The sequence below is a fragment of the Adiantum capillus-veneris genome, chromosome 5 (assembly GCF_014529385.1).
Source record: "Adiantum capillus-veneris isolate H3 chromosome 5, ASM1452938v2, whole genome shotgun sequence".
Taxonomy (NCBI): Eukaryota; Viridiplantae; Streptophyta; class Polypodiopsida; order Polypodiales; family Pteridaceae; genus Adiantum; species Adiantum capillus-veneris.
The window spans coordinates 67,882,477-67,910,008 of record NC_140935.1 but is presented as its reverse complement, the minus strand read 5'-3'; the positions used below and the strand labels follow the sequence as shown (position 1 = coordinate 67,910,008).

Here is a 27,532-nt window from a genome sequence, read left to right as displayed (position 1 = left end):
TGAAGCCCAGGTTGATTTGGCGTGCGCTCATTCATCGTTGCAAAATGAGAAAGTTGGCCACAAGAGGATGGCAGAGGGGCAAATCACACTTGGGCTGGCCACACTTGCAAATCACACTTGGGCGGGCGTGCCAATGTGACACGGGCCTTACATACATATATTAAGAACATACAGATACGGACAACAACTCTCTCTCTCTCTCTCTCTCTCTCTCTCTCTCTCTCTCACACACACACACACACACACACACACACACACACACACACACACACACACACACACACACACACACACACACACACACACAGAGTTCGCCGTTCAGAGCACATGTAAACCCCAGTTTAATGTACCGCTTGAAACTAGCTGTAGTCAACAATCTGACCACTTTAGCTTGAGGCAATGCGGCACTCCGTTACACTCAATATATCATACAAAAACTATGCAGGTGAGGACCTTGTTCCTCGCTCAGAATTGACTAGCATGAGAAATCAAATCTGTCTGTCAAGTGTCTCATGTTTATAACCTCTCTTGCACACTACCTCATGCGTTCAGCAATTGCACACAATTGAGAGACCTCTCTCTCTCTTTTCCAATCGCCTCAGGGCATGCACAAGCCTGTCAGGCTCTTTTGGAAACGTGAAGCTCTACAAGTCCTCAACCTGCACATTGACAGCTTATGCGCCCCAATTACCTCCAAGCTGAGCAATAGCACACACATGGTTTACATGACCTAACATTCATTTCCTTCAGTGTTCAAATTCCTTAGGAAATGGTGTCATCCCCCGCATGCTCATAACCGTCATCCTCCCTGTGTCTGTACGATACCCTAATCTTGTGCTTCTACCCTTTGCACTCCACCCTGAATCTCCTGCCTCTTTGAGAAGACCTCATTATCACCTCCGATAATATGGTATATGCCATGGTAATATGAGCTTTCAACTCCAGAAGAGCCTCCATCTCTGAAGGAGGAACTGAGGGCACATTCACAGATAGGCTCAACTCTCTCCACCCAGTGCCTAGCACATCAAGGCTCCCACTTTCCAAGGCTACGTTGCTGATCGTGTCTAAGATGTATGACACAACTGGGTGTTGCCCATCTGGCACTATACCCTAGCCACCATGCTTAACATCATACTACATTTCTAAAAAGGGAAACGTTGCCTTGCTTGCACATGCAGAGAAGACATTGCTCGATGCCCACCCCGCAGAGAGAGAGAGAGAGAGAGAGAGAGAGAGAGAGAGAGAGAGAGAGAGAGAGAGAGAGAGAGAGAGAGAGAGAGAGAGAGAAGCCTACAATAGCCCCACACACAAACACTTCCACACGGTGACACACAAGTAGCTATGGATGCTCTCCTATATGCGAGAGAGAGAGAGGTTAGCTGCAAACAAGGTCGACCATGTCGAGCACATGAGAGGGGGAGAGAGAACACCCGCAATTCCCTAGAGGTTGCAAGAGAGAGGAGCTGAATTATTAAAAGATTCTCTCTATTTAGCGGCAGCACATAAAGCCACACTTCTACTACTCAATAGCCCAATGGGGATCCTATGCTGGTAACATTTTTAACCACACTCAATAGCCCACTACCTCAAAAATTGAGAAGCTCTATCTTTATAGATCTTTATAATGAGTGTATGCTTGACAATCAACCAATAAAAAAAAAAAATATTTTTCTAAAACCTCTCTTTTTTCTTTAGGAAAAAGGGAATACATCACTATGGCTATGGCCTTAGCCCTGTGGCAGACCAAAAATACTCCTCATTTTTCATTAGTAACGTTTCTTGCTTTAAGCCCAAAATACTTTCCTTGGTCAATGAGCTTCTGAAGTCCATCGTTACATTTACACACTAGTCATCTAAATGAGTGCCCACTATCTTATTTCAACCAATGAGCATTTTTGGCCTTCAAAAAATGCTTGAAAATACAAATCAACATTTTTTCTATTTTAGTCAGCAAAGAAAGAAGGCATCTCTATAGCCTTTGCCCTTTGGGCAGGCCAAAAAAAGAAAAGATTTTTAAGACAACTTAAGTGGATAAGTGCAGGGTGAATTTAATAAATGAAAAAACACATGAAAATGAAAAGTCAAAAGACTTTTTTGTGTCCTTATGAATATACTAGTGTGGCCGATGGCCTTCGGTCGCCTCTCTCTCTTTCTCTCTCCCCTCCTACGTGCGCACTGTCCTCACTGTAGCCGGATAAAAGAAATTACGACACGTGGCACTGGAAAACCAGTTTCCTTAATATATAGTATAGAAGAGTGCTTTTGTTCTCTCGTCATTTTTCCCAAGTAGCGTTATATATAGAAGAGCTATATATATGACGAAGGTTTCCTGGGGTTTAAACATTCAAATGTTTTGAGCCAGCGATGGCGCAAAGGCTGGTGCGCAGCGTCTTCGCGCCTACTCTCAACGCGCGCCGAAGTCTGCTCAGAGAGGTTACCGAAGGAACCCCCAGGTGGATGCAGGTCTTCATTGATTTTATACTTGGCTGTTTCTTTAAGTTTTAGGTGCAGTTTGTTAGCTTGCAATCCAGCTCATTTTCCTCCTTAGAGATGCTCTTTGTGATGCATGTGCATCCTCCACGACAAACCCCACCCCCCCTTCTCTTATTTCCCTTTCCTGCATGTGTAGAACAATTTAACTTCCTCTATAGTAGAGAAGGCTATGTAGAACTCATGTCAATACTGCAATAGACAGAGACTCATTTACATGCTTTATTTGTGTGTACAAACCTTTAAAGAGTTTTTCTTCATGGTGTCCTTGCAATTCGTTATGCTGTATTGCCAGTTCAAAAACACCAAGGGGTATCCAACAAGTAGACTGGCAGATTTTCTATTCTGAATATTAGCCATTTATCATGGTAAAAGGAAACCCTGAGAAACACTGTTTATATGTATAAAATCCTTAAACAAGTTTCGCTTCATTGAGTTCATTGTGACTGATTATGCTGTATTGCAAGTTTATTTTATCGAAAATAATGTTAGCCATGTACCATTGTGAAAGGCAATGCTGAGGACCAAGTTTGTGCAGAAGTAGTCATTGATCTTGATATGATTTTTCTTCTTGGATGGTTTATCCGAGGAGGAGGTTTCCCTTGTTTGTTCAAGTGCAAGGGGCTTACCACACAGATATACCAAGTAAATTTCTGTTTTGAAGCACAGGATTTCACCATCTTAGACTTTCTCTGTGATTTAACTTTCATGTTTCCTTATCAAGTTTGTAAACTGACTAGAGGAGAAGAGGTCAAAAGATCTATTTATGTTTTATTACTTGGATGCTTTGAATAGTATGTTGGTTGCATATGTACCTATCTATCGGCTACATACGTGTGTAGTTGTACAGGCTTGCACTCTATAGACAACCAATGCCGATTTACATGGGTTGTCTATGTGCTATCATCTGCTTTCCACTGTTGCAATGTCTCTCGTGCAACAATTCTTTAGGGTATCTGATGGCTTCTAGGTGCAACCAAGAAGCAACCTCGTTTGGACCAGCTCGTCTGTCTCGGTGGTGTGCTCAACGATGCTGTTTGTTGTATCTCGCAACATATATATGTAAGCATCTGTGTTTATTGTGATGTGTCAACCAATGAATATTCCTCGTTGGGTGAGATTGCTTGGGTTTGTAAATTTAGTGCATCGAGACACCCTTCTAAAGATCAGTGCGGTCTGGGTACGATGGCTAATTTTACTACGCTAGAAGATCAAGAGCTCCAATATGAAATGAGAAAACTGAATGACCCCCGGGACTGACCCTCGGATATTCTTATCTAACTTGAGTTGTTTTGCAGATATAATCGCGAACGATTACTCTTCTTTCAAGAAGGGGGGACGTCATAAACTAATGACGTGTCAAATCACTGAAGACCCTAGCCGACTTGCAGATCGTGGCCGAGGGGCCTAAACCCTAGCAGAAGCAGAAGAAGAAGAAGGATTTACGGACTTATAGGTTCTAGCCGAGTGGCCATTATTAAAATGGGTTAGGATTAAAAATCCTAACCCTCAACAACTTATGGAACCGGTCGAGGGGCCTAAACATTAAAAATAAAGCGCGCGCGCACACACACACACGCTCAAGAGATTGTGTAAAAATTGATGACATGGTAGGTTGTACGGACACCCCGCACGTTTTGCCCTTGCAGTTGATGACGAGGCAGCGTTGTACGGACATCCCACAAGGCGAGTAGATGCTTTTAAACTTCATGCTTTTTATGTAAACTGCTTTTAAAAGGCCAAGGGCCCTTAAACACATGCTGTGGGCTCTCTATGGCATTCTACCTTGGGAAGAAGCATAGTAGAGCCACAGAGTTGCACATTGTTGAAGCAATATAAAGAAATACCGAAAGGGGTGGCCATCGTTTGGGGCCGTTGCAGTCTGGAAGTGGAACTCTGCCACTTCGTCTCATGTGGATTCTTTCTTTCTTTCTGTTCAGTTGTTGGCACTACCTGCTTGTAGCATAGCAGCTAAAATACGCGTATTTTATTTAGGATACACGACATCCCGTATTAAAACGTACAATACGTCTCATAATGTTTTCTATTCTAACGTTTTTTTGCTCAAAATGTATGTCTTTTCCTAGTTGATCAATTGTGTTTTAGAGCTTTATGGTGCTTGTTTATGTATGCTATGGTTAAATATTGAAGAAATGAGAAAACTGAATGACCCCCGGGATTGACCCTCGGATATTCTTATCTAACTTGAGTTGTTTTGCAGATATAATCGCGAATGATTACTCTTCTTTCAAGAAGGGGGGATGTCATAAACTAATGACGTGTCAAATCACTAAAGACCCTAGCCGACTTGCAGATCGTGGCCGAGGGGCCTAAACCCTAGCAGAAGCAGAAGAAGAAGAAGGATTTACGAACTTATAGGTTCTAGCCGAGTGGCCATTATTAAAATGGGTTAGGATTAAAAATCCTAACCCTCAACAACTTATGGAACCGGCCGAGGGGCCTAAACATTAAAAATAAAGCGCGCGCGCACACACACACAAGCTCAAGAGATTGTGTAAAAATCGATGACATGGCAGGTTGTACGGACACCCCGCACGTTTTGCCCTTGCAGTTGATGACGAGGCAGCGTTGTACGAACATCCCACAAGGCGAGTAGATGCTTTTAAACTTCATGCTTTTTATGTAAACTGCTTTTAAAAGGCCAAGGGTCCTTAAACACATGCTGTGGGCTCTCTATGGCATTCTACCTTGGGAAGAAGCATAGTAGAGCCACAGAGTTGCACATTGTTGAAGCAATATAAAGAAATACCGAAAGGGGTGGCCATCGTTTGGGGCCGTTGCAGTCTGGGAGTGGAACTCTGCCACTTCGTCTCATGTGGATTCTTTCTTTCTTTCTGTTCAGTTGTTGGCACTACCTGCTTGTAGCATAGCAGCTAAAATACGCGTATTTTATTTAGGATACACGACATCCCGTATTAAAACGTACAATACGTCTCATAATGTTTTCTATTCTAACGTTTTTTTGCTCAAAATGTATGTCTTTTCCTAGTTGATCAATTGTGTTTTAGAGCTTTATGGTGCTTGTTTATGTATGCTATGGTTAAATATTGAAGAGTTATTGAGGAGGTCCATGAACCGCTTCATTCGTCCTTATTAAAGTATCATATCTAAAAAAAAGTGGACGTATTTTATTTTTGATTCTCAAAAATACGTCTAGTACGCGTATTGGAGACCGCGTATAAAACGTCCCGTCCCGTACCGTACCGTAGCTGCTATGGCTTGTAGGTAGTGATATAGGCATGGTGCCTATCAAATCCTTTACACATTTTTTAAAGGCTATTTTCAAATTGTCCGATGCTTCGTAATAAAAATAGCGCTTGCGTAAAAAAGGCTTTGCGGATAGCAGCAACGCGAGGAGTGCATAGACGAGAGCAAGCTGACTCTCTCTCTCTCTCTCTCTAACAACAGGTAGTGCTGCCATTTGCGCGGTAGTGACGGCCCTTGTTTGAAGTGCTAAACGTTGTCTTAGTTTGTACTTTCAGTTGGCATATGGTGTGCGTTCCGTTACATTGACCCTGACTTTTGCATAGAGATGGCATTCTTATCTTGCTTTAACTCATCACCATATATATCCTTCCAATTAGTAGTAGATGTAACCAACAGACACCCCTCCGGTTGGTTTAGCCCTCATGAATGCTTGAGTAGTAGTCAACTTCAAACGCTGAGATTGTGCTAGTGGTAGTGCATATGAGTCTCATGGCGCCCATGCAAGTACGAATCTCGTGAACGTCTGCGAATTCGCACAACGTGTTTGAACACAATTTTTGATTGAGCATTTTGGAAAGATTTCTAAGTGTTGATAGCAGTGACTTGCTAACTAACCCAACATGTTACCCTCCTAGCCACACGGCGGATTGTCAAGGATGCCACATCCTTGACAATCCAACATTTATCCACAATCGCTTTCTTGTTTAATAGCTTCCGCAAAAGGATCCCAACTCCCTTGCAAGCTCTTGGACTCACTCACAAAATCTCTTAAAAGCCACAATCATCCGATCTTTCGAAACCCTGTGAAGCTTTATCTCTGACTCATAAGACTTGAGATATCCTCTTGGGTCATGGCATTGGAAGATGTTCCACTTTTTGTATACCGCATCCAACCAATGCCGTTTCCATCGAGTTTCTTTTGTTGAGTCATTTGAACCATCTTTGTTTCATATGTCCAAGGTATCCAATATTTTCTTACATAATCGAGATCATCTTTGCTTGGTTCTCCATATCGCCACCTCTCACTTGGGTCGGATCTCACGTCAGGCTTACCAGAAATACGTCGAACAAAAACATGTTTGAGAGGGGTTGGAAAGGCATCGGGACTCTCGTTGTGAGAAAGGTGAGATAGTAGGAACCCCAAACATAGACAAGAGAAGTAGCATATAGGGATTGTTAGTAGATTTGATTGATTGCAATCAGATAAGTACAAAGATAAGTAGTGTTGATTGCTTATATACCCAAACGAACTCCAAAACGTGCTCAAAGTGTACTCAATCACCACGATGGCACACACTTGAGTCGTATTCATATTTGATTTTCTAATGTGTAGATGAGCAGCCGATAACCTCTCCTTGCACTTCCCTGTTTACTTGTAATGTGGATGGGTTTAACCTGTTAAAAGAATCTGAAACCATATAATTCCAGTTTCCCTATGCTTTCAATTTTGTGGAAAAATCCTAAGTCTAGGTGTAGGAGCAAGGTGAAGAAGAGGAAACTCTCCTCATGTTAGATGGAGAAGTCCTCTTATATGCCATCGACGAAGAAGACGGTATTTAGCCCCTTTCTGAAGGACTCGATGCCAAACAAGTCCTCCCTCCCGAAGACCCCACACGTATGTCAAGAACCTCCGTCTCTCCTTCGCCACCCACCTTACTCCTCTCGATGTCAAAAAATTCCCTCTTATCACCAAGAGGAAGTCAATGATGAAGGTGATGCCCTCCTTGTTAAAAATGAAAATGGATTCACGAAACACTCAAGTTGGCTCCTTGACACTCATGGTGCAAGTCCTCTCCAGGGAGCTCCTCAAATACCTTTTTTAGCTTTCTTATAGACATCATGTTAGCCAATTTTTTAAAAGTAGCTTTGCCAAAATAGGCTGAAGCTTCAAGTTAGTTTTCCTAACTTGTGGAGCACCAATGCAGCAGGTTCACCCTCTCGCTCTCAAGCAAGACCCCCCCCCCCCCCCCCCCTTGGGTGGCGTTTTTCCAAGCAGTTCCAGCGTTTCCCACTCAAGCTTCCTGGTGTTTTCAGCAGCCATCTTCATCGCCAACAGCCTCAGTCACAAGCGCTTGGAAGACTCAGCAGCATTGCGTTTTCTGGTACTGCTGTCCAACGTTTTCAGTCAGCCTATTCAGCGTTTTTCATGCTACAGCAGGCAGCGTTTTTGCAATAGAAACTCAGCCATAAGACAGCGTTTTTAGGCAGATTTTCAGCATCAAAGGACAACGATTTTCAGCATCAAGAAAGGACCAAACAGCCATCAAAATTAGCGTTTTTGGACCTAGCAGAATTTCAGCCTTCAAGTCACCTATAGCAGATAGCACTTCGAGTCGTCACCGTCGTCTCCACACATTGCATCATAGTTCTCAAGTTTTGCATCAAAGTCTTGTACGAGTTTGTGCAATCAATAGTAGAACATGCTTGCCATCGAGAGTGGGGCCTTTGGTGGAGGGTTTTGCAACTTTTCGGTGTCGCATTCTCTTCTCTCTCTATCTCTCAGTCTCAGCACCTTCATGTACAGTGTCCATTCACTTTGTTTGTGTCCATTGCACTCTCTCATCAAAGAACGGAAGGCTCTCCCTTCGGTAAGAAAAAGGAACCTTGAGCACGATCGAATCACTCATTTTGAGCAAAGTTTCAACATTCATTCCGTTGCACCTTACATTGGTATTAGAGCTTTGACAGTGTTATGTATCACTTAAGGAAAGAACCACAAGAACCACATAATTTTTTTTTGCTTGTTGCGGTTGCACGTAACCCAAGTTCTCTTGGGCGTGTCGATTCCTAATCGTGTTTTTGAAGAGTGATAGGAACAAGAAAGAAGGGCTTGTCCAGCCTGCCCTTGTGCCTCTTTTCACTCATTGAGAGCGGACCGTGCACTTAGCGGCCGGCCAATCGACGTGAGGTTGGAAAAAGCAACCTTGGTGTGAGTGCAAGGCCGCTAAGGGGTGCGCTCGTGGAAAAGAGCAGACCTCGGGTGAAGAGAAGATCCTTCTCTAACACAGATTGCAAGCGAAAGAAGAACCTCAAGACCCTCAAGACCCTCAAGAACCCCAAGAACCCAAGAACCCAAGACCCACAAGAATCCAAGTTCCTCGTGGACTTAAGAACCAAAGATCACAGTGTATGGTCATCACCCGAAGCGAAATGGATACTTCGCACGGAGGTGATGGGTATGAAAGTAGTGAAGAAGAATTTCCTCACCATGGAGGTTTTCCTGACCCTCCTCCTACGCTATCTACGCCTGGGATTGCACCAAATCCTATGGAGGCCTTCGTGAAATCAATGATGGACATGATGTCATGACAAGAAGCGACTCGTGTTGCCTTGGAACACGAGCGCGATAAACGAAAAGAAAGAAAAGGTGGCTATTGAGCGTGAGCGTGAGCAAGCGTGCTTGGAAGCCGAAGCAAGACGAGCGGCCTTGGAGGCCGATCGTGAGGTTCAGAGGGACCTCCGCACGCAAGAATTTGGTTCGACATGTTCTTGTCTCGAAGTTCGAATCAGCCAAAGATTTTGGTAGTTCCTCAAGTGGCGCAAGCCGAGATTCGGACTTCAACAACCCAGTCACAGAGAAGTTGACTTTCAGTAAGTATGATGGTAAGATGGATGCTACGGTTATTCATTCTTGGTTGCATCAATTTAATGCTTATTTTGTGACAACTAAGAAGACAGGAAATAGCAAGGTTTTGACGGCAGCTATGTACCTTGCCGGTGATGCCATCAATTGGTACCACGCATGGCAAGAGGCATAGTTAGCCGCGCACCTAGAGGAAGCCGATGAATTCACGGGCTGATTTCCAAGACAAGCTCAAGCCGCGTTTTATGCCACCTCAGTACCTCGCACGATTGAAGGATGATTGGTGTGCTCTCAAGCAAAATGGTATGCCAGTTATATCTTTCTCTAATCGGGTTTTGCAGCTCGGCACTCAATTACGCAAATCGGATGCGGAGCGCAAGGAGGCATTCCTTTATGGATTGGACGAGTATATCAAGTATGATGTCGAGGTACTTGATCTAATCGATCTCAACAAGGCGGCAACGATTGCTCTCGCAGAGGAGATGAAGCACAACAAGGGAAAGCCTAAGGAGAACAAGACGTCTCAAGGAACCTCTTAGACTTCTTAGAACCCGCCAAATGGTAAGAACGGTAAGAATGGTAAGAATGGTAACTCTTCTAGCCCATCTTCCTCTAATGCTTTGGAAAAGTACTCTCAAAATGAATCTAAGGGTAAAGCTAAAGCACCTGCAAAACCTAAGCTAACCCCGGATGAAAAAGCTGCACAAGGAATTATAGGAGGATACATCACGGCTGAAGAACAAGTGATTTATGTTAAGGAAGGTAGATGTTATCGATGTCACGTCAAGGGTCACATTAAGAAGGCTTGTTCTAATACAATCCCACCTAAAGAACCAAAGGCACCCACAACAACCATAAACACTGTAATGAACCAAGCTGAATCTTCTCATGTCTCTGACACACACATTGATGAGTCTCTCATGAAGTGTTATGGTCATGTAAAGGGTCAGCGTTTTATCATATTGTTTAATCCAGGCAGTATGCATGATGTGATTAGTGCCTCTCTTGTTGAGAGAGCCCGCCTAGGGGTTAGTCAGAAATCTTCTCTCGAGGTTTCTGGCTTCGCTCCCGATATGGACTCTCTCATCACGAAAGAGTGCCTCGATGTGTTGCTTACAGTTCGGCAAGCTGCTTTCTGTAGGAAATTTCTCGTGTCTCCTCTTTCAGGATGTGATATGCTTTTGGGCATTAGATGGTTTCGTGAGCATAACCCTCTCATTGATTGGGAGGCCAACACTCTCACATTAAATGCCAAGACTGATTCCCCCATCATCATTCGTGCTGAGGAGGGTCTGCATTCTTTGCCTCTCATTTCTCATGTGCAGGTCAAGCGTGAATTACGACGAGGAGCACAAGTGGCATTCATCTATGTTGCTCCAGTTTCCCAGAGCATTCAGGCTCCAGACAAGTATTCATATTTATTTATGAAGTTTAAGCATCTCTTTTTGCAGGATGATCTTCCATCCCGTCTCCCACCCGAGCGGTCGGAGGACCTCGCATCAAGCTTATGGAGGGGGCACAACTTGTCAGTAAGGCTCCCTACTGTTTGAACAAGACATAGGAGGAAGAGTTAGAGCGACAACTCACAGAGTTGGTGGCCAGAGGATTCATACGTCCTAGTGTAAGTCCTTTTGCTGCTCCTATTTTGTTTTTTCGCAAGAAGGATGGTTCGTCTCGTTTGTGTATTGATTGCAGGGCTTTGAACAAGATGACCGTCAAGAACAAGTTTCCGATGCCTCGCATTGAGTATATCCTTGACAGGCTCAATGGGGCAAAGGTTTTCAGTAAGGTCGATCTCAAGAGTGGACACCATCATGTACGGATATTCAAAGGCGACATTTTCAAGACCGCTTTTTGCACCGAGCGAGGGCAATGGGAGTATGTTGTTATGCCGTTTGGATTGACAAGTGCCATGGGTACATTTAATCATCTCATGGTAGGCCGTTTCGGCGATATGGTCGGTGTATGTGTGTTCATCTTTCTTGATGATATTCTCATTTTTTTTGCATCGTGGGAACAACATGAAAAGGATGTCGAAAGGGTACTAACCCGTTTGGATGAGTGTCAATTGTACATTGTAGCTAAGAAGTCCGAATTTTTTCTTACTGAAGTCACTTACTTGGGTTATATCATTTCTGCAGAAGACGTCAAGCTAGATCCCACGAAGGTGGAACAGATTTGTAATTGGGATTTGCTCAAAAGTGCATATGATGTGCGTTCTTTTCTTGGTTTATGTCAAGCATATAGTTCGCACATAGAGAATTTTACACGCATTGTTGCACCTATGACTGATGTTTTGAAAGGAGTAAAGACTCGTCAGCGCATAGACTTGCCCGAAGCAGCCATTGAGGCTTTCGTAGCTCTCAAGGTTGCGGTGACAGAAGCACTGTGTCTTATCCTTGCCTCTTGGGATGATCCCTTTGAAGTATGGACGGATGCGAGCAATGTCGCCATAGGCGTTGTGCTTTAGCAGCATGGTCGTCTTGTAGCTTTCCTTAGTCGGAAGCTCAATAGTGCGGAAAAGAATTATTCAGTCTATGATAAAGAACTTTTGTCTGTCATTCACTCTCTTAAGTATTGGAAGCATTTTCTGTATGGTAGAGAGTTTACAGTTCGCATAGATCATCAAGCCCTCAGGTGGCTCTAGTCTATGCCTAGTGCACATTGGAGTGATCTCCAGGCACGGTGGTCACAATTTTTTGAGCAGTTTGGAGGTTTGATTGAGTATGTGTCTGGAAAAGCTAACCCTGTTGCAGATGCATTGAGTCGCAAAGGACAGATTTTGGCTCTTGAGTCAAGGTCCACATTTTCTATTCAGGGTATGTCTTTCGACAGCATGAAGAATCAATATGCGGATTCTGAGTTTGGTAAGCATTGGTTGCAGGCTCTTGTTTCCCAAGGGCCAAGCAACTATCTCATTCATGATGGTTTGTTTTATTTTCGTCAACGTTTATGTGTGTTTCCCTCTCTCAGGCAAACCATATTGCATGATGCAAATGATTCTCTCACCGGTGGGCACAGGGGAATGAACACTTTGGGAAAAATAGAAAAATTCTTTTATTGTCCTAAAATACGAAAGGATGTGTTTCGTTATGTAACTCAGTGCACTATATGTCAAAAGGTAAAAGCTTCTCGGGGTAACCGCTGCCTATTCTCGATGGACCTTTTCAAGATATTTCCATGGATTTTGTGACTAACCTTCCACCAAGTTTGCATTCAAGGAACACTTAATGTTTGACAATTGTCGATCGTTTCAGCAAGTTTTGCATGTTGATTCCTTGTAAGCCATAGTCACCGCACAAGATGTAGCACGGTTGTTCATTAAGCATTGGTACCCCCTCTGTGGTTTGCCAAAATCAATTGTTTCAGATAGGGATGCTAAGTTCAGGTCCAATTTTTGGCGCGCACTCTTTGAAAAGCTTGGCACTAAGTTGAATTTTTCATCGGCTTTTCATCCACAGTCAGACGGTCAGACATAGATTTACAATCAATTGGCTTTTGATGTTTTAAAGTCACATTTGCATGATGAGCAGTCTCAGTGGGAGCTCTATCTCCCATTGGTTCAAGCTATTTTGAATGATTCTTTTTCCTCTGCCATTGGTCGAACGTATGAGGCAGCTTTTGGCCGTCCGTTCCAGTCACTTTTGACTCGCTCGGTCAGTCAAATGCCTGATGCCAATGCTGAAAGTGAGTCATTGGATGAGATTTCTGAGAGTGAGAAGCTTCGGCTAAGCAAGGCTCATGAATCTTATTCATGGTAGGCTAATAATCATCGTCAGGATGTTTTGATCAAGGAAGGGGATTGGGTGTATTTAAGAATCATGAAGCAACGTTTTAAGCAAGTTGGAAAGAAGTGTCCCGAGTTGTCTTTTCGAATGTACGATCCATTTCCAGTCTTTAAAAAGATAAATGAGGTTTCAATGAAATTGCAATTGCCTAACTCATGGTCAATGCACAACGTTTTCCATGTTTCTTGGTTGAAAGTGTTTCAAGGAACATCTCCAAAGGACATTTTGGAAGAAGAAGAACCGGGGATCATAGATGAAGCTCAAGTCATGGAGCCGGAGCAAGTGTTTTTGCATCGGTTTCGACGTGGTTCGAAGTAGCAAGTGAGACAATACTTTTTGAAGTTCAAGGATCGAGGGACCCACGAAGTAGTGTGGGTCGACGAAGAGTTTTTCAAAGATTACTCAGAGCTGTTGGCAGACTACAAGGAAGCCATGCAGCTACCAATACCTCACTTTAAAAAGGAGGGGATGTCACATGACACATCTAACCCTATGTGTCCGTGGACAAGCTATAACATAACAAGGGTTCAGTCAGTCCAGTCAGTCTAGCTTAGGAAGTGTTCTGACACTTTTGTGAGTCTGTTTGCAGACCGTGCATGACCACTCACTTAGATTAGATGCATATCCTCCGGTTGCACATAGCATGGTCATTGGCATTACCATCAGAATCCATCAAGAGCATTTTCCAGTGCATTAAAGCTACTTTTCCTATTTTTGACATTTTTCACTTATTATTTTAAGTGACTTTTGTTGGGAACTGAGTAGGGCAAAATAGGTAAGATAATATATAAGGCAACCAGGGTTAGCACTATTTGGCAGAAGAGCAAGGAGAACACAGGCACAAGTGCAGTAGGTTCACCCTCTCTCTCTCTCTCTCAAGCAAGACTTCCCCCCCTTGGGTGGCGTTTTTCCAAGCAGCTCTAGCGTTTCCCACTCAAGTTTCCTGGCGTTTTCAACAGCCATCTTCACCGCCAACAGCCTCAGTCACAAGCACTTGGAAGACTCAGTAGCATAGCGTTTTCTGGTACTGCTGTCCAGCATTTTTCAGCCAGCCCATTCAACGTTTTTCATGCTACAACAGGCAGCGTTTTTGCAGTAGAAACTAAGCCATAGGACATCGTTTTTAGGCAGATTTTCAGCACCAAAGGACAACGGATTGTCAGCATCAAGACATGACCAAACAACCAGCAGAATTAGCGTTTTTGGACCTAGCAGAATTTCAGCCTTCAAGTCACCTATAGCAGATAGCACTTTGAGTCGTCGCCGTCATCACCGTCGTCTCCACACATTGCATCATAGTTCTCAAGTTTTGCATCAGAGTCTTGTACGAGTTTGTGCAATCAATAGTAGACCACTCTTGCCATCGAGAGTGGGGCCTTTGGAGGAGGGTTTTGCAACTTCCCAGTGTCGTATTCTCTTCTCTCTCTATCTCTCAATCTCAGCACCTTCACGCACAATGTTCATTCACTTTGTTTGTGTCCATTGCACTCTCTCATTAAAGAACGGAAGGCTCTCCTTCCGTAAGAAAAAGGAACTTTGAGCACGATCAGATCACTCATTTTGAGCAAAGTTTCAACATTCATTCCGCTGCACCTTACATGTACTTAGTTTTCAGGCATTCATTCAATCAATTAAACACATTCAGTCTCTTGAGTCTCAATTTGATCTTAAGTATGAAGTTTTAAGTCTTAATTATAGAATTAGTACCACTAATCCTCACAGTGGTATCAGAGCAATTTTTTTTCCCAAGACTCGAAGGTATTGAGCCTCTCACACTCGTTGCTACCGTCTACCCCCTTCCCGGAATTGTATGGAAGCAGAAGAAAGATGGAATGCAATTTTTCTCCCGATGGTATGAGGTAACGTTGGTATTTGTTTATTACCTACATCAAGTATAATTTTTCGGCTCTTTTCATTTGTCAATTTCGCTTTCTTCGCCTGATAATCGACCACGGCGTTGTTCTTATGGTACCAAGGGACTCCAAGGAGGACATCACAACCTTCCAGGGCATTATGTAGAAGTCCTCGTGCCCCAAATACCTCGGACAATGCAACCGAAGTTTGCCAATGACAGGTGTAATGGCTACGTCCTATCCGGGTGCCGCTAGAACTGCCTCTGCTTGTGGTCCCATCCAATCGGGTGTAATCTCGAACCGCGCCGCCAATTCAGGTGAAATGAAGTTTTCCTTGGCTCCTCCATCAAAGAAAATCAGGGCTTCTTGATCTTTCACTTTGCCCCAAGCTCAGCAAAGTTCTGTACTTTCATCAATCGTGCTTGGGTCAGTACTCATGGTGAATCCTTGTCTTTCTTTTCTTGGGAACTCTTTCTCTTTCTACTTTCATCATTAGAAGTTTGTTGGGTTCTTTGAGTCAAGATCTCATCAATGGGGTAAGTCAAATTGCCTGAATGTATGGCAAAACCCCGTTTTGCATGACCCATCAATTCTTGAATAGAATTTGACTTTTGTTTCAAGCAGTAGTCTCGGATCTCTGTAGGAAGTTCGCAGCAAAACCGCTCAATCTGTTCTTTAAACGAGACCTTCTTAAATGAAGAGGCTGGTAGAAAAGAGCTCCAAACTCTCTCGCAATAAGCGTCCATAGAATCTCCCTAGTCATCTGAAGATGATTGCAAGCAGTTCGTACATCTCGTTCATACTCCCGAGTCAGCCAAGAAGAAATAAAAAGCCTTTCAAATTTCAACCCATTAACCGGAGCTTCCTTTCTCAGTAGAAGGGTGGACCACCATGTTCGAGCATTTCCCTTGAAGGAAGATGTAGCCCTCCAAATCTTGGAGTGCTCTGAGTAATGCCCTCCAGAGAAAGCCATGTCAAACTGTTGTATGAAGGCCAAAGCTCTTGGAGCATCTCGAAATCCAAAAAAAGAGTCAAACTTAATCGACTGTCCACCTTCTTTGAATTCTCTTACTTTCTTGCTTTTATTTTCGAGGAAGTCATATTGGTTGGCTTTATAAAAATGCTTCTTCTTTGCATAAAACATGTAATCATCGGAGTCCGAACTGTCTGAGTACTTTGTAGGATTGTCAGAAACTGGGCGAAATTTAGGCTTCTTTGCCTTTTTCTTGCCCTTTCCGAAGCGTTTACTTTTTGCTTTGCTTTTTGCCTTTTCTGTCTTCTTCGCTCGAATCAAAAGAGCTAGAAGAACTGTCAGAAGAAGAATAAGAAGAAGACGAAGAACTGGGTAGTCCTTCAAATTGTACACTCTTCTTCTGCTATCTCGCCGATGCAAAGGAAGATTGACGACCCAAATATTCCGGGAAGTCGGTTCCTTTCTTGTGCTTTTTCTCATGCTTTTTGGATTTGTTGTTTGCGTCTAAAAGCCGGCTAATCTGTGTCAGAACCACCTCTTGTAATTCTTGCTCTGTAAACATCCTCGGAGAAGGAGGTTTCTTGATTGCCGTTTTGATTGGTGGCTTTGTGGCCTTCTGCCAACTGGGTGTGTACTTCTGCGAGGGATTGTTGAGTCAAAAATTTTGCAAATTTTGGATCCTTTGTAATTTTAATCATCTGCTTTGTTGCCCCGTCAACCAATTGTCGACGTTCTATCTCTTCAATCTCGAATTGAGTAGGTCGAGGTGGGCCGTACTCTTCCTCTGATTGCTCATGAGAATCTGCTCCGTGATCTCCTCCTGCATTCGCAAATGCAAAAGAAGTCAACTGATTTCTGTTGGAATCCTTAAGTGTGTCCCGAGAAAAGGATCGGATTTCCTAGTAAAAGAGAAATCGGCCACGCTTTGATACCATTGTAACAAACTTGGACAACCCAAGTCAAGATTCTACCGCGACATAGCAGAGATTCACTTCAAAACAATTCACAATTCACAATTAGGTCGACATGGCCCGGCGTAGTTCCGTGCCAAGAGGTATTGGCCCAAAAGACTTGCGTTCCTTGCGGTATTTCCTTTTGTATTAATCTGTGTTCAAAGTACAAGAGAGTGGGTAGGTGCTCACTCTCAGACTCTGCGTCTAGATGCTCTGAGAAGTGAAGCCTTGCCCACTTATTTAAAGGTACAAGGGATGCCCAAAAGTAGAGCCCAAAAGCACTTAAACTCAAAAGCTTATAACCTTAAAATCAATTATCCCAAAAGCTTCCGTAAATCAGCCAATGCAATTTCTGGATTTCCGTACGGATTGCCACGTCAGTAGTGCGATTTGCGGCGCAATTTTCGGAGGTCCGTACATTCTACCACGTTAGTATGTCGGCACGTTTTACAGAGCTTGCTGCCACGTCAGCATGGTGTTTGTCCTGGGGCATGTTGCCACGTCACCAGTTTGTGACAGATACGAACATCTTCACATTAATGGACATATTCACTCCAGCTTGAGATTGAGATTGGCAGATTCAGAGGGATACCAGTAGCTAGCAGGGTATGCCGCCTATGCCATGTAGAGCTAGAGATGGAGATGCATTATCTATGTCAGTGCATAGTATTACGAGATACGGGGTCACTTCCATTGTCTATTCAGAGAAGGCTTCGGACCCTTCTCATGAGTCATGAGCTATCGGGACCAAAGATGTCTTGGATTGTATCTACTCGAGTTTCATAGACACAGAGATAGTTTTTTTTTTTCTCCCGAGAAAAAGATCCTTCTATTAGTTAAGGAAACTGCCCATAGGGCTACAACCTCCTCTACAAGAGAGGACTACAACAATCATGATGGGGAGACTTTCTCAATGAAAAAACAACATATGTACAATGAGGCTAGATCAGGGGATGGGAGGAGGGAAGAGCCACGTAGGTGGATGGTAGTGCCATCTGAGCACACCCTGGTCCATGGTGAAAAATGGCCCAGGACGCCAAAGTCGAAGGAAAGCCTCTCTGCGCTCCCGCATGCGGTTGGAACTGCCCTGGTGTCTCTTGAACTGTCCTCTGAGAGTATGAACTAGCTCAAGCCAAAGATCCCGAACAGTCTCTGCTGGTGGTACAAGCCGCGCCTCGAAGATGCGGAAGCAGCGGGCCCGCCAGATGAACCAGAGTGTCAAGCCATTGATGAGCTCCCAACACTCCTCTCTCTCACTGCACCACTCTTGTGGAGTAAGCTCTATGGCAGGCTAGAGTGTAGGTCGCCCCCCTTGCATCACTATCATCCTGCTGGTGGATGATAGCTCAAACTGAAGTGCCGGGCCCGTGAGAGTGGACCAAGCAGCTGCCCCCCATGTGTACAGCCGAGCCGTGGAAAGAGCAGGCATCAGCCGAAGAACACGAAGCCACACCTATTGTACCAAGGGACAGTCCCAAAGACAGTGATAGTGACTCTCCACAAGGTGGTCACAAGCTGTGCATGCGAACGAGAGGCCACTATGCACAAGCCAGCTCCCAACTGCTGTAGCTCTGTGTGCGACCAGCCACCACTGAAAAAAAGTGACTTGCCTCGGCAGTCTGGAGTCCCACAATCTCTCCCAAAAAACTGCCAAGAACTCAGCTGTGAGACCTCCTCTTGCCAATGAGGTGCTGCAGCAGGGCTAGCCTCTCTGTGTGCTGCCAGTATGTGACGTCCCAGTCGAATAGTGTACTGAAAGAAGGGGACACCTGGGTGGTCTGCAGAAGAAAAGGGGTCCCTCCAAAGCCACTCTCAAGGATCCCACTGTACTCGTCAGTGGACAGCACTCCCAAGCCCACTGTCTCCAATGTCCAATCTCAAGAGTAGCTGGGTCAGGATCGATGACACAAGTCCTACCACAGATGCCCACCACTCGAATCCTCTGAAAACAACACTCTGCCACCTACGGGGCCTCTACTTGTAGCTTGAAAAATAGGGAGGGAACAGTCTCTGAGCAAGCCCGAACAGAGATGAGAATCTCCAGTCGCGTGAAGGCTCCCATCCATCTGGGCGTGGCTGACTCGAGAGACGTGAGCCACTCAGCTGGTACTGCCTTTGAGATGTCCTGGCACATGCTCTGCACCCGTCTCATGCCTTGTAGCTGAAAGCCCTGTAGCTCCTCTGACAAGCCTGAAAACTGTAACCAGTCACCTAAAGAGCGTGCTGGACCCGCTGCCATGGAACCCCAGGAAACATGAGGCCGACTACCAACCAAGTGACCTCTTTGAGTGCTAACCATGGGGTTCCAAACAAGGGGCTGTCGCAGGCGCTCCTCCGTGCAAGTAGGCTGACGCTGCTCTAGGCCTCGCCGCAAGTGCTCCCAAGATCGAAGCAACCCCACAGCGAAGCGATCCTCTAGTCTCTTGCTCAAACCAACTCTACGCATCTCTATGAAGATCCATCTAGTCGAAGGTTGCCAGGGGACTCCTGCCTGAGGCACCCTAGCACGAAGCCGCTGTAACAAGAACTCCCTCCAAGGCTCCTCACCTGGAAGAAGACCTCGGACGATGAACTTCCCAAGAAGGGCTCTGCTCTGCTATGCTGGGTCTATGATCTCAAGTCCTCCCTGTGAACAAGGAAGAATGATGACCTGCCAAGCCACTTTGGCCTGGGCTGTCAGAGTGTCTCGCCCTGACCAAAGGAAATTCCTGATCAGCTGCTCTACGTGGCTGATACAAGAACTCGAGAAGATCCAACAAGAAGTGATGTACCACATAGTAGCCAACAACACCTGGTTGGCCACTACAACTCTGCCAGCCAAAGAAAGTCGTGCGGAGCTCCAATGTAACAACTTCCTCCTGATAGACAGGAGGAGGGGAGCAATCTGCTGCTCGGGAGACAAGTCCAAACCAACCTGACAGCCCAAGTACTGAACTGCAGTCCCTGGGGGGATCCACCTGAAACCCCTTACCTGGCATCCAGTCGGGCACAAGAGCACTACCAACCGAGAAAGCCACTGTCTTTCTCCAGTTGATCAGTGCGCCAGATGCACAACAGAAGGTCTCAAGAGCCTGCTCACACCTGTGAAGGTTGGCCTCCTGGCCATCCAAGTACAAGACTGAGTCGTCAGCAAACTCAGCGTCCAGTAGCTCATCTCCCTGAACAGGGGGTGCTAAGCCCCGTAAACCAACCTGCTACGACACCAAAAACCTGCTCATCGCCTCAGCATAAAACAGAAAGAGGAAGGGGGCAAGAGGGCAGCCCTGTCTGATCGAACGTGCGAGCATAAAACGATCACCTCTACCTCCTGACAAAAGTACCTGACTGTGTGCCCGTATGTACAAAGCTGACACCCCTATGATCCAAGCATCTGAGAAGCCCATCCTGCGTAGAGTGCCCTCTAGAAAGTCCCAGTCAACTCTGTCGTAAGCCTTCTCAAAATCGAGAAGAAGAATCACTAGATCCTCACCACGGAGCCGCGCTAGGGCAGAAGCCTCCCAAAAAGTAAAGATGTTGTCAAGGATACTGCGCTCCTTGACAAAACCTGTCTGAGTCCCATGTATAAGGCTCTCAAGAAGTGGCTGGATCCTCAAACTCAGAGCCTTGGCAAGAATTTTGTAGGCTGAGTTGAGGATGGTGATGGGGCGCCACTGTCGAATCTCATCCAAGGAGCCACCCTCCTTGGGAATGAGGTAGATCAGACCCTCACTCAAGCTGTCAGGCATCTCTCCTGTGTGCAAGATGTACTAAAAAGCACTACAGAAATCTGGGCCAAGCAAGTCCCAGTACTCCAAGAAACAACTGGGAGTCAAGCCATCCTCACCTGGACAGCTACCACGGGGGAGTGCACTAAGAGCCGTGTGCAACTCCTCAAGCTAAAGTGGCAGCTCAAGCCTCTGACGCATCTCCTCAGTCACAAGGCAAGGCATCTGTACCCACACCTGCTTCCTGCATGCATCCTGACGCTCTGAATGAGGCTTTGCAGACAGTAACTCATGGTAAAGGTCAGTAGCAACTGCACGCATGTCCTCTGGCTCAGAAGCAACTGACCCGTCGGGCCTCCTCAAGTGACTGACCTTGGCATGCGTATGTCGAGGTCCCACTGCCTCGAAGAAAGCACCAGTCACTCTGTCACCCACCTGTGTCCACTCTGATGCCTGTCGATGGAAAGCAAACTCATGGTGCCGCTCCTCTGTGCTAACAAGCTCCTTGGTAGCCTGCTGTAGTTGCGCCTCCAACCAAGGACTGTCTGGATGCTGCTCCTGCATCCTCTGCAAGGAAGCAATGCCCCGTCTGAGACGTTGCTCCTCCTCTCTCGCTGTAGCCAGGCGAGCCAAAGACTCTTGGGAAAGGAACGACTAATTTGAGCTAGTCCTCAGGCCACTCTGTCAACAGGAGAATCCTGCATGTCCAAGCTCTTTGTCTAGAGAGCCTCTACTCGCTCTTTGAGTGTAGAGTCCAACAAGACCCTCTCAGGGATGCGAAGCATCGTGCTCCCCCTCCTCTGTCTGTCTGCCACCACTGTGAGGATCACTGGTGCATTTTTCGAGAAGAAAGTCCCTGCCAGAATGCCAACTATCCCACCCAAGTCACTGAGATGGTCCCTAGTGTAGAAGCGATCTATCCGCGATAGATTCACTCCTCCCACTCTGCGGTCCGAACGAGAGACGGCCAGGCTGTCTGGGGGCCTCACAAAACTAGAGTTCTGCCACACATCCGAGACCCTCAGAGTCATACAAAACCTCTCCCAAGTTGCCAGCTCAACTCCATGCACAGTAGCATGGCTATCACCAATCCTGTGAGAAGGGTCCTCCAACATGTTGAAGTCACCCCCTATATACCAATGTTCTACCTGTGGCAGAGACTCAACAATCTGTGACCAAAACTCTGCTCTTGCACTCGCCACATTGGGCGCATATATGTTCAGGAAGCCCACAAGGCAACCCTGAACCTGCATAGTGATCCACTGAGCCCTGCTTGGCACAATAATCCCTTTGCCCACAATGGCCTACTGCAAAGAATCTGCAATAGTCATACATACCCCACCCTGGATGCGTCTAGGTCCAAAAGCAACTGACCAAAAAGTATCATATCGTCCACGCAAGAGCTTACCACAACGTCTAATGCAGCTCTCACACAGATGATGCTCCTGTAGCATAAGGAGATCAATCTCTCCTCCCACAAGGCAGCGCTGAAGCTCTTGCCGCAGTCGGCCCCGCTGACACTGAAACTAGGGCCCACCAAGTCCCTGCTCGTTTCATGAGACGATCCTCATGGGGAGCGAGAGAGAACAGATGCTGCCGTAGCAGCTAAACGTGCTATCTTCGAGGCTGGCTTGGATGGGGAGTAATCCGCATCCAAGCGTCCTCTAGATAGGCGTGACTGCAACGAGTGCCTGGCCCAAGCCCAGGCAGAGCGAGCCGTACGTAAAGCAACCCCCTCTCTCCAGGAGTCCTCATGAATGTATACATAGCATGGCGAGCACTGAGTATCAGCAAAGAGGTGAACCACAATGTGTCTACATCCTGTTGCATCTGGAGGAGTCACTGCAAACTTGGCCAATGGCCAGAGAGTAGAAAGCAAGTCTGTAACCCCTAGGTCTCCCATGTGGTGAGAGAACTCTAGGACCTGTGTATGTAACCACTCCAACATTGAGTTGAGAGTCCACTCAGTCTAGTCCCTGCCGCAAAGGGGAAAAGAGAAGCCAACCGCTGAGTCTAAGGCTTGTCACGTGACACATCCCAACCCTATGTGTCCGTGGACAAGCTACACCAGAGCAGGGTTCAGTCAGTCCAGTCAGTTTAGATTAGCAGTGATCTGGCACTTTTGTGAGTCTATTTGTCACCAGCGTGTGACTACTATCTATCCTTTTTGTTGATTTCTTTCTTATTATCTATTTACTTTCACTTTTTGGAAACACCCCTCGGGAAATCTAACTGCCCTGCATTGCATAGCTAGTGTGGAACTGTCCAGAGGGAGTCCAGGCCTGAGGGCAAGAGAGCACTAAGGTTGGACAAGGACTATGGTTAGCCAAGTGGGGTCATTGACTAGCCAAAGTGGAATCCTTTGCTACAGAGGCTACATTTCAGTTCTGGATGTGGCCGCAGTGTACAAAGAGGGTCGGATGACCTAGAAAGATACAATGGCAGCATCTCCTAAAATTTAGGGAACTGCTATTTTGGGACCTGAAAATGTCTTCGCGTCATTACGTGCAGTTTGACATGGGGATCATTTTGTTACTCTGTGGCCAAGTCAACAGAGGCTGCAGGTGAGATATTTTTAGACCCGAGGGTCTAAAGCGGGAAAATGCACAAATGAGTGACACTTGGCACTCTGAGGCCAGTTTACTACTTATAGAGAAGGCAAAAACGTGATTTATAGCTGGGAGGCTCATTTTGCAAGTCTCTGTCACAGGTTAAGAGCTATGGAGTGCTTGCTTTCCCTCTTATGCACAGTGCGGTGCCAGGAGTGATGCCCTGCACGCTACGCACTGCCCTCTCTCTCCCCTTTGGCAGTATGTTATGCCCCTCTAGTGGGCTTTTCATTTGACCAATGTACAGTTGTGTGGGTTCATGCGCGATTGCCGAGGCAAGAGCCTCTTGCACAGGTACTGGATTAGCTAGCGGCTAATCCCCCCGCAGGTACAGGTGAATTCGGAGAGGTTTCACGCCAGAAATCTCGTCCGATTCAAAGGGCAAGTAGCCCTACAGGTGCGGGAGCTCGAGGACTTGCTAGGGATGCGACCGGCACGCGGAACGGAGCCCGAAACAGTGAATTACAGCCTGCTGTGTATTTTTGCAGGTTTAGGGTTTTGGCCCTAAACGGACCCTAATACCCCCAGGAGGTTCGGGGATGCAAGGGGACCGTTGTACAGGTGATCTGGCGCATTTTCAGGGCTGAAAACAGAGAATTCAGCGTGCTGCAGATTCTCGCCAGGTTTTGCAAAGTGCCCGTATGCGTCGGGAAAGTCAGTCAATGCGTGGGAATACTGACCGTGAAGGGTTCTAGTACAGTTATGCTGCCGAAATCGGGCTGGAACAGTGGAAATTCAGCCGAGTTTGTGCGGGGCAGCTTGTAGGAACCACAACGTTTATTCCCTCTTTTGAATAATAAAGAAATACCGAAAGGGGCGCCTAAGTTAGGGGCCAATCTGGTGTCCGTCTACTCATACAGGTGCAATTTAGCAGCCTGTATCCCTCTCCCCTTTGATGTGTCTTGAAAGTACAGGTAAAATAGACGACTAATAATGGGTGAAAGCTAAATCAAGGTTTAAAGTAAAGTCTACCGCCCTTTTCGGATTGAACAGGCCGGTTTCATGGTTCCATCGACGGGATTAAATCACTTTTTCCCATAGAAGTGAGCCTTGGTCAGTTTTTGGGCTTGAAGACACAGGGGATCATAGACCAGACACAGGGAATTGCAATTATGGCTGACAGACCAGATGATGTGACTGAAGAGGTTTCCTCTTCACAGGGTCAACAGACACATGAAGTGGGTGAGTCCTCAAGACCACCACAGACTGATGATGATATATTCAGGACCCAGTTGGCTACTGCTGTGGCTATGTTCACACAAGTAATGCAGAACCCAAGGTTTTTAGCCTTTCTGCAACCTCCTGTTCCGTCTCAGCAAGTTGGGTCACTGGATCATATTCAAAAGCCTGTTAAGGCTCGAGCACAGGTGATTCATACCGCACAGTCAATGGAAACACCTGTACACTTGACGGAGAACATGCAGTCTCCACAACGTATGCCTAAGGTGCAAGAACAGGTGGCTGAGATGCCAGTTTTTCAAGCTGTACCAATTCAGCCCGCCACCTTTCAGCAGCCTATAGCTGGTTCTAATGGGCAGGGAAGCAACTTACAGGCTATGCAACAGGTCTTCCCACCACCTTCAGTACACCCTGGCTATTTTGGAGGTGGATCGGTATTTCATAGCATGGCTGGTCATGCACCTGGAAATCAGTTTTATACACCAGGAACAGTGTTTGCGGGTGCTCAAACGATGATGCCTAACCCCATGTACAGTGTCATGGGTATGCAACCAGGGTTTCAAAGCACTCAGGGACAATTTGGGATGCCACAAGCAAATTTTGGTATGGCTGGAATTACAAATCAGCAGCCAAATATGGCATTTCCAGGTCAAGTTAATATCGGCCAAGGAACACAAATGAACCCTAATAGTGTTCCCATGTTTCAGTCACTTCCATATGACAATTTAACGCCGCTGGAGAGGCCAACTCCGTACAAAGAAGGTGGCAAAGGAGTGTCATTCACGACCTTTACAGGGTTTGATGACAGGAAGAAGGCTCTTTCATTCCTCCAGCAGTTTGATAAGGCCTATGCAGGGGGAAACTTTACAGAGGCTTCAAAGGTCCGCAAGGCAGCCACTTTCTTGACAGGGAATGCGGGACAATGGTGGACAACTTTATTGCTTCAAGGGCAAGCTCCGTCCACATGGATTTACTTCAAGCAGATTTTTGCAGCAGCATGGTTATCTGATGACTTTGAAGCAGATGTCATGACAGAATGGCACCAGCTAAATGCTGCCACTTGCAGAAATCTGGATGATTACAATCGGAAGTTTTGGAAAGCTCTACTTCCAGTAACTTCCTATAGGTTTGTGCCATTGACAGAACAGATTGAAAAATACTGTTGTGGCCTACCCAAAGGATTGAGAAAATACTGCACAAAGACCAAAGTCACTACTTTGACGCAGCTCATCGAGGTAGCAAACACTGGCAATGGTTTGCTCAAGGGAGAAGATTGTGAATTTAACACTGGCGTCAAGGCAGGATCAGGCAAGAAAAATTCAGCCAAGAAGCACGTTCCCAATGAGGCTCCTAAAGGGACTCAGGAGTCAGCCAACGCAGGGAAAGACAAAGCTACGGCTGAATCAGAAAAAGGACCAGCAAAGAAATGGAAAAGACGTTTTCCTCGCAAGTCAGAAGAGCAAAAGAAGGTCCTGAGGACAGAGAACAAATGCTTTATATGTGAGCAGCCTGGCCACATTGCTTACAACTGTCCTACAAAGAAAAGGCCAGCTGATTCTGAAGACAAGGAAGACAAGAAAGGAAAGAAGCCCATGGCTGGTCTAGTGCCAGATATGGTGGGCGACAAGCCAAATTCGGATGCAAGTGAGCTTTGCAGAGCATGGGGAAAGGTCAGGGATCAAACAGTGCTTATCTTCTTTGATCCAGGTGCCAAAGCCAACTTCATTTCCCCAGAATTGGCTTCAAAGTTGGGAATCAGACCTGAAGAGATGGGGTATACAGCAGAGGCAGGTTTGGCATGTCCTGGCCATACAGAGGCTGTGACACCCATCATCGGAAAGTTGCGTCTACATATCCAGTCCTATGTAGATGCTGAAGAATTTTACATCATGCCACTGGACGGATGTGATGTGTTGTTAGGTATTCCTTGGTTATTTCGTGTACAGGGAATCATGGATGCCTACAACAAAAAGATCACTGTACAGAGCAGGGGAAAGACTCACATTCTGGATGTAAAGCTTAAAGGGGAGTCTATTCCTACTGTATCAGCTTCTGCTATTACTTCTGTAATGAAAAAGCATCTTTCTGCGTACTTGGTTTTTGCACGTGAAGTGTCAGATTGTGATGAATCAAATTTATCTGTGCTAGATAAAGAAAGGTCAATGTTTTTACAACAGTATAGTGACTGTTTTTCCGATTCATTACCGTCTCAATTACCGCCAGAGAGACCCGAGGACCATGCGATAGATTTGGTGCCAGGCAGTAGCCCACCAAATAAGCCTCCGTACAGGGTTAGTGCGGCTCAGCAGAAAGCGATAATGGGCCAAGTACAGGAGCTGTTAGAAAAAGGGCTGATTCAGCCCAGTTCATCTCCATTCTGTTCTCCAGTATTGTTGGTGCAGAAAAAAAATGGCTCATGGCGTATGTGCATCGACTACCGTGCACTGAACAAGAATACCATCAAGAATAGGTTTCCTATACCTAGAATTGATGATATTATGGACAAATTAGAAGGAGCAGCTATGTTTAGCAGGATAGATCTAAAGAGTGGGTATCATCAGATCCGCATTAGATCAGAGGATGTGCACAAGACTGCTTTTAGAACAACGTTTGGCCTTTACGAATTTTTAGTGATGCCCTTTGGTCTCACAAATGCTCCTGCTACGTTCAATAGGATGATGGACAGAATTTTCCGTCCACACCAGCAGTTTGTTGGTACATTCTTTGATGACATGATAGTCTATTCAAAGAATGAAGAGGAGCATAGGCATCACTTGGCCATTGTGTTCAAAGAGCTACGCAGTCATAGGTTGCTCATCAATGCAAAGAAAAGTGAGTTTTTTCTGGAAGAGATTCACTTTCTGGGACACATTGTCTCAAAGGATGGTGTCAGAATGGCTCCTGCAAAAGTTGAAGCGATCAAGTCATGGCCAAATTTGAAGACGGTGCATGATGTCCGAAGCTTTTTGGGACTATGCTCCTATTACAGAAGGTTTATTCGAAATTTCGCTGAGATTGCTTCACCTTTACATGCTCTTCAAAAGAAGGCAGTCACCTTCAGATGGACACAGAAAGAGATTTCAGCTTTTAATCTCTTAAAGGAAAAGATGACTTCGGATCCAGTCATTGTGTTGCCAGATCTTAGGAAGTCATTTGTGGTCCAATGTGATGC

The 27,532-nt window shown here is 45.7% G+C and overlaps 1 protein-coding gene across 2 annotated transcripts in view; it reads left to right on the top strand.

Annotated features, from left to right (window-relative positions):
• Positions 1-2,309: 2,309 nt before the first annotated feature.
• LOC147457481 (DNA repair protein recA homolog 3, mitochondrial-like) overlaps positions 2,310-27,532 on the top strand; it is a 63,259-nt gene continuing 38,036 nt past the window's right edge. The window contains exon 1 of one of the 2 annotated variants that reach the window (XM_086512355.1): positions 2,310-2,463. In XM_086512355.1, coding sequence (XP_086368481.1) covers positions 2,365-2,463 — 99 coding nt within the window. In that variant the 5' untranslated portion in view covers positions 2,310-2,364. The remainder of the gene's footprint in view (positions 2,464-27,532) is intronic. The other variant, XM_086512356.1, reaches the window with a different exon arrangement.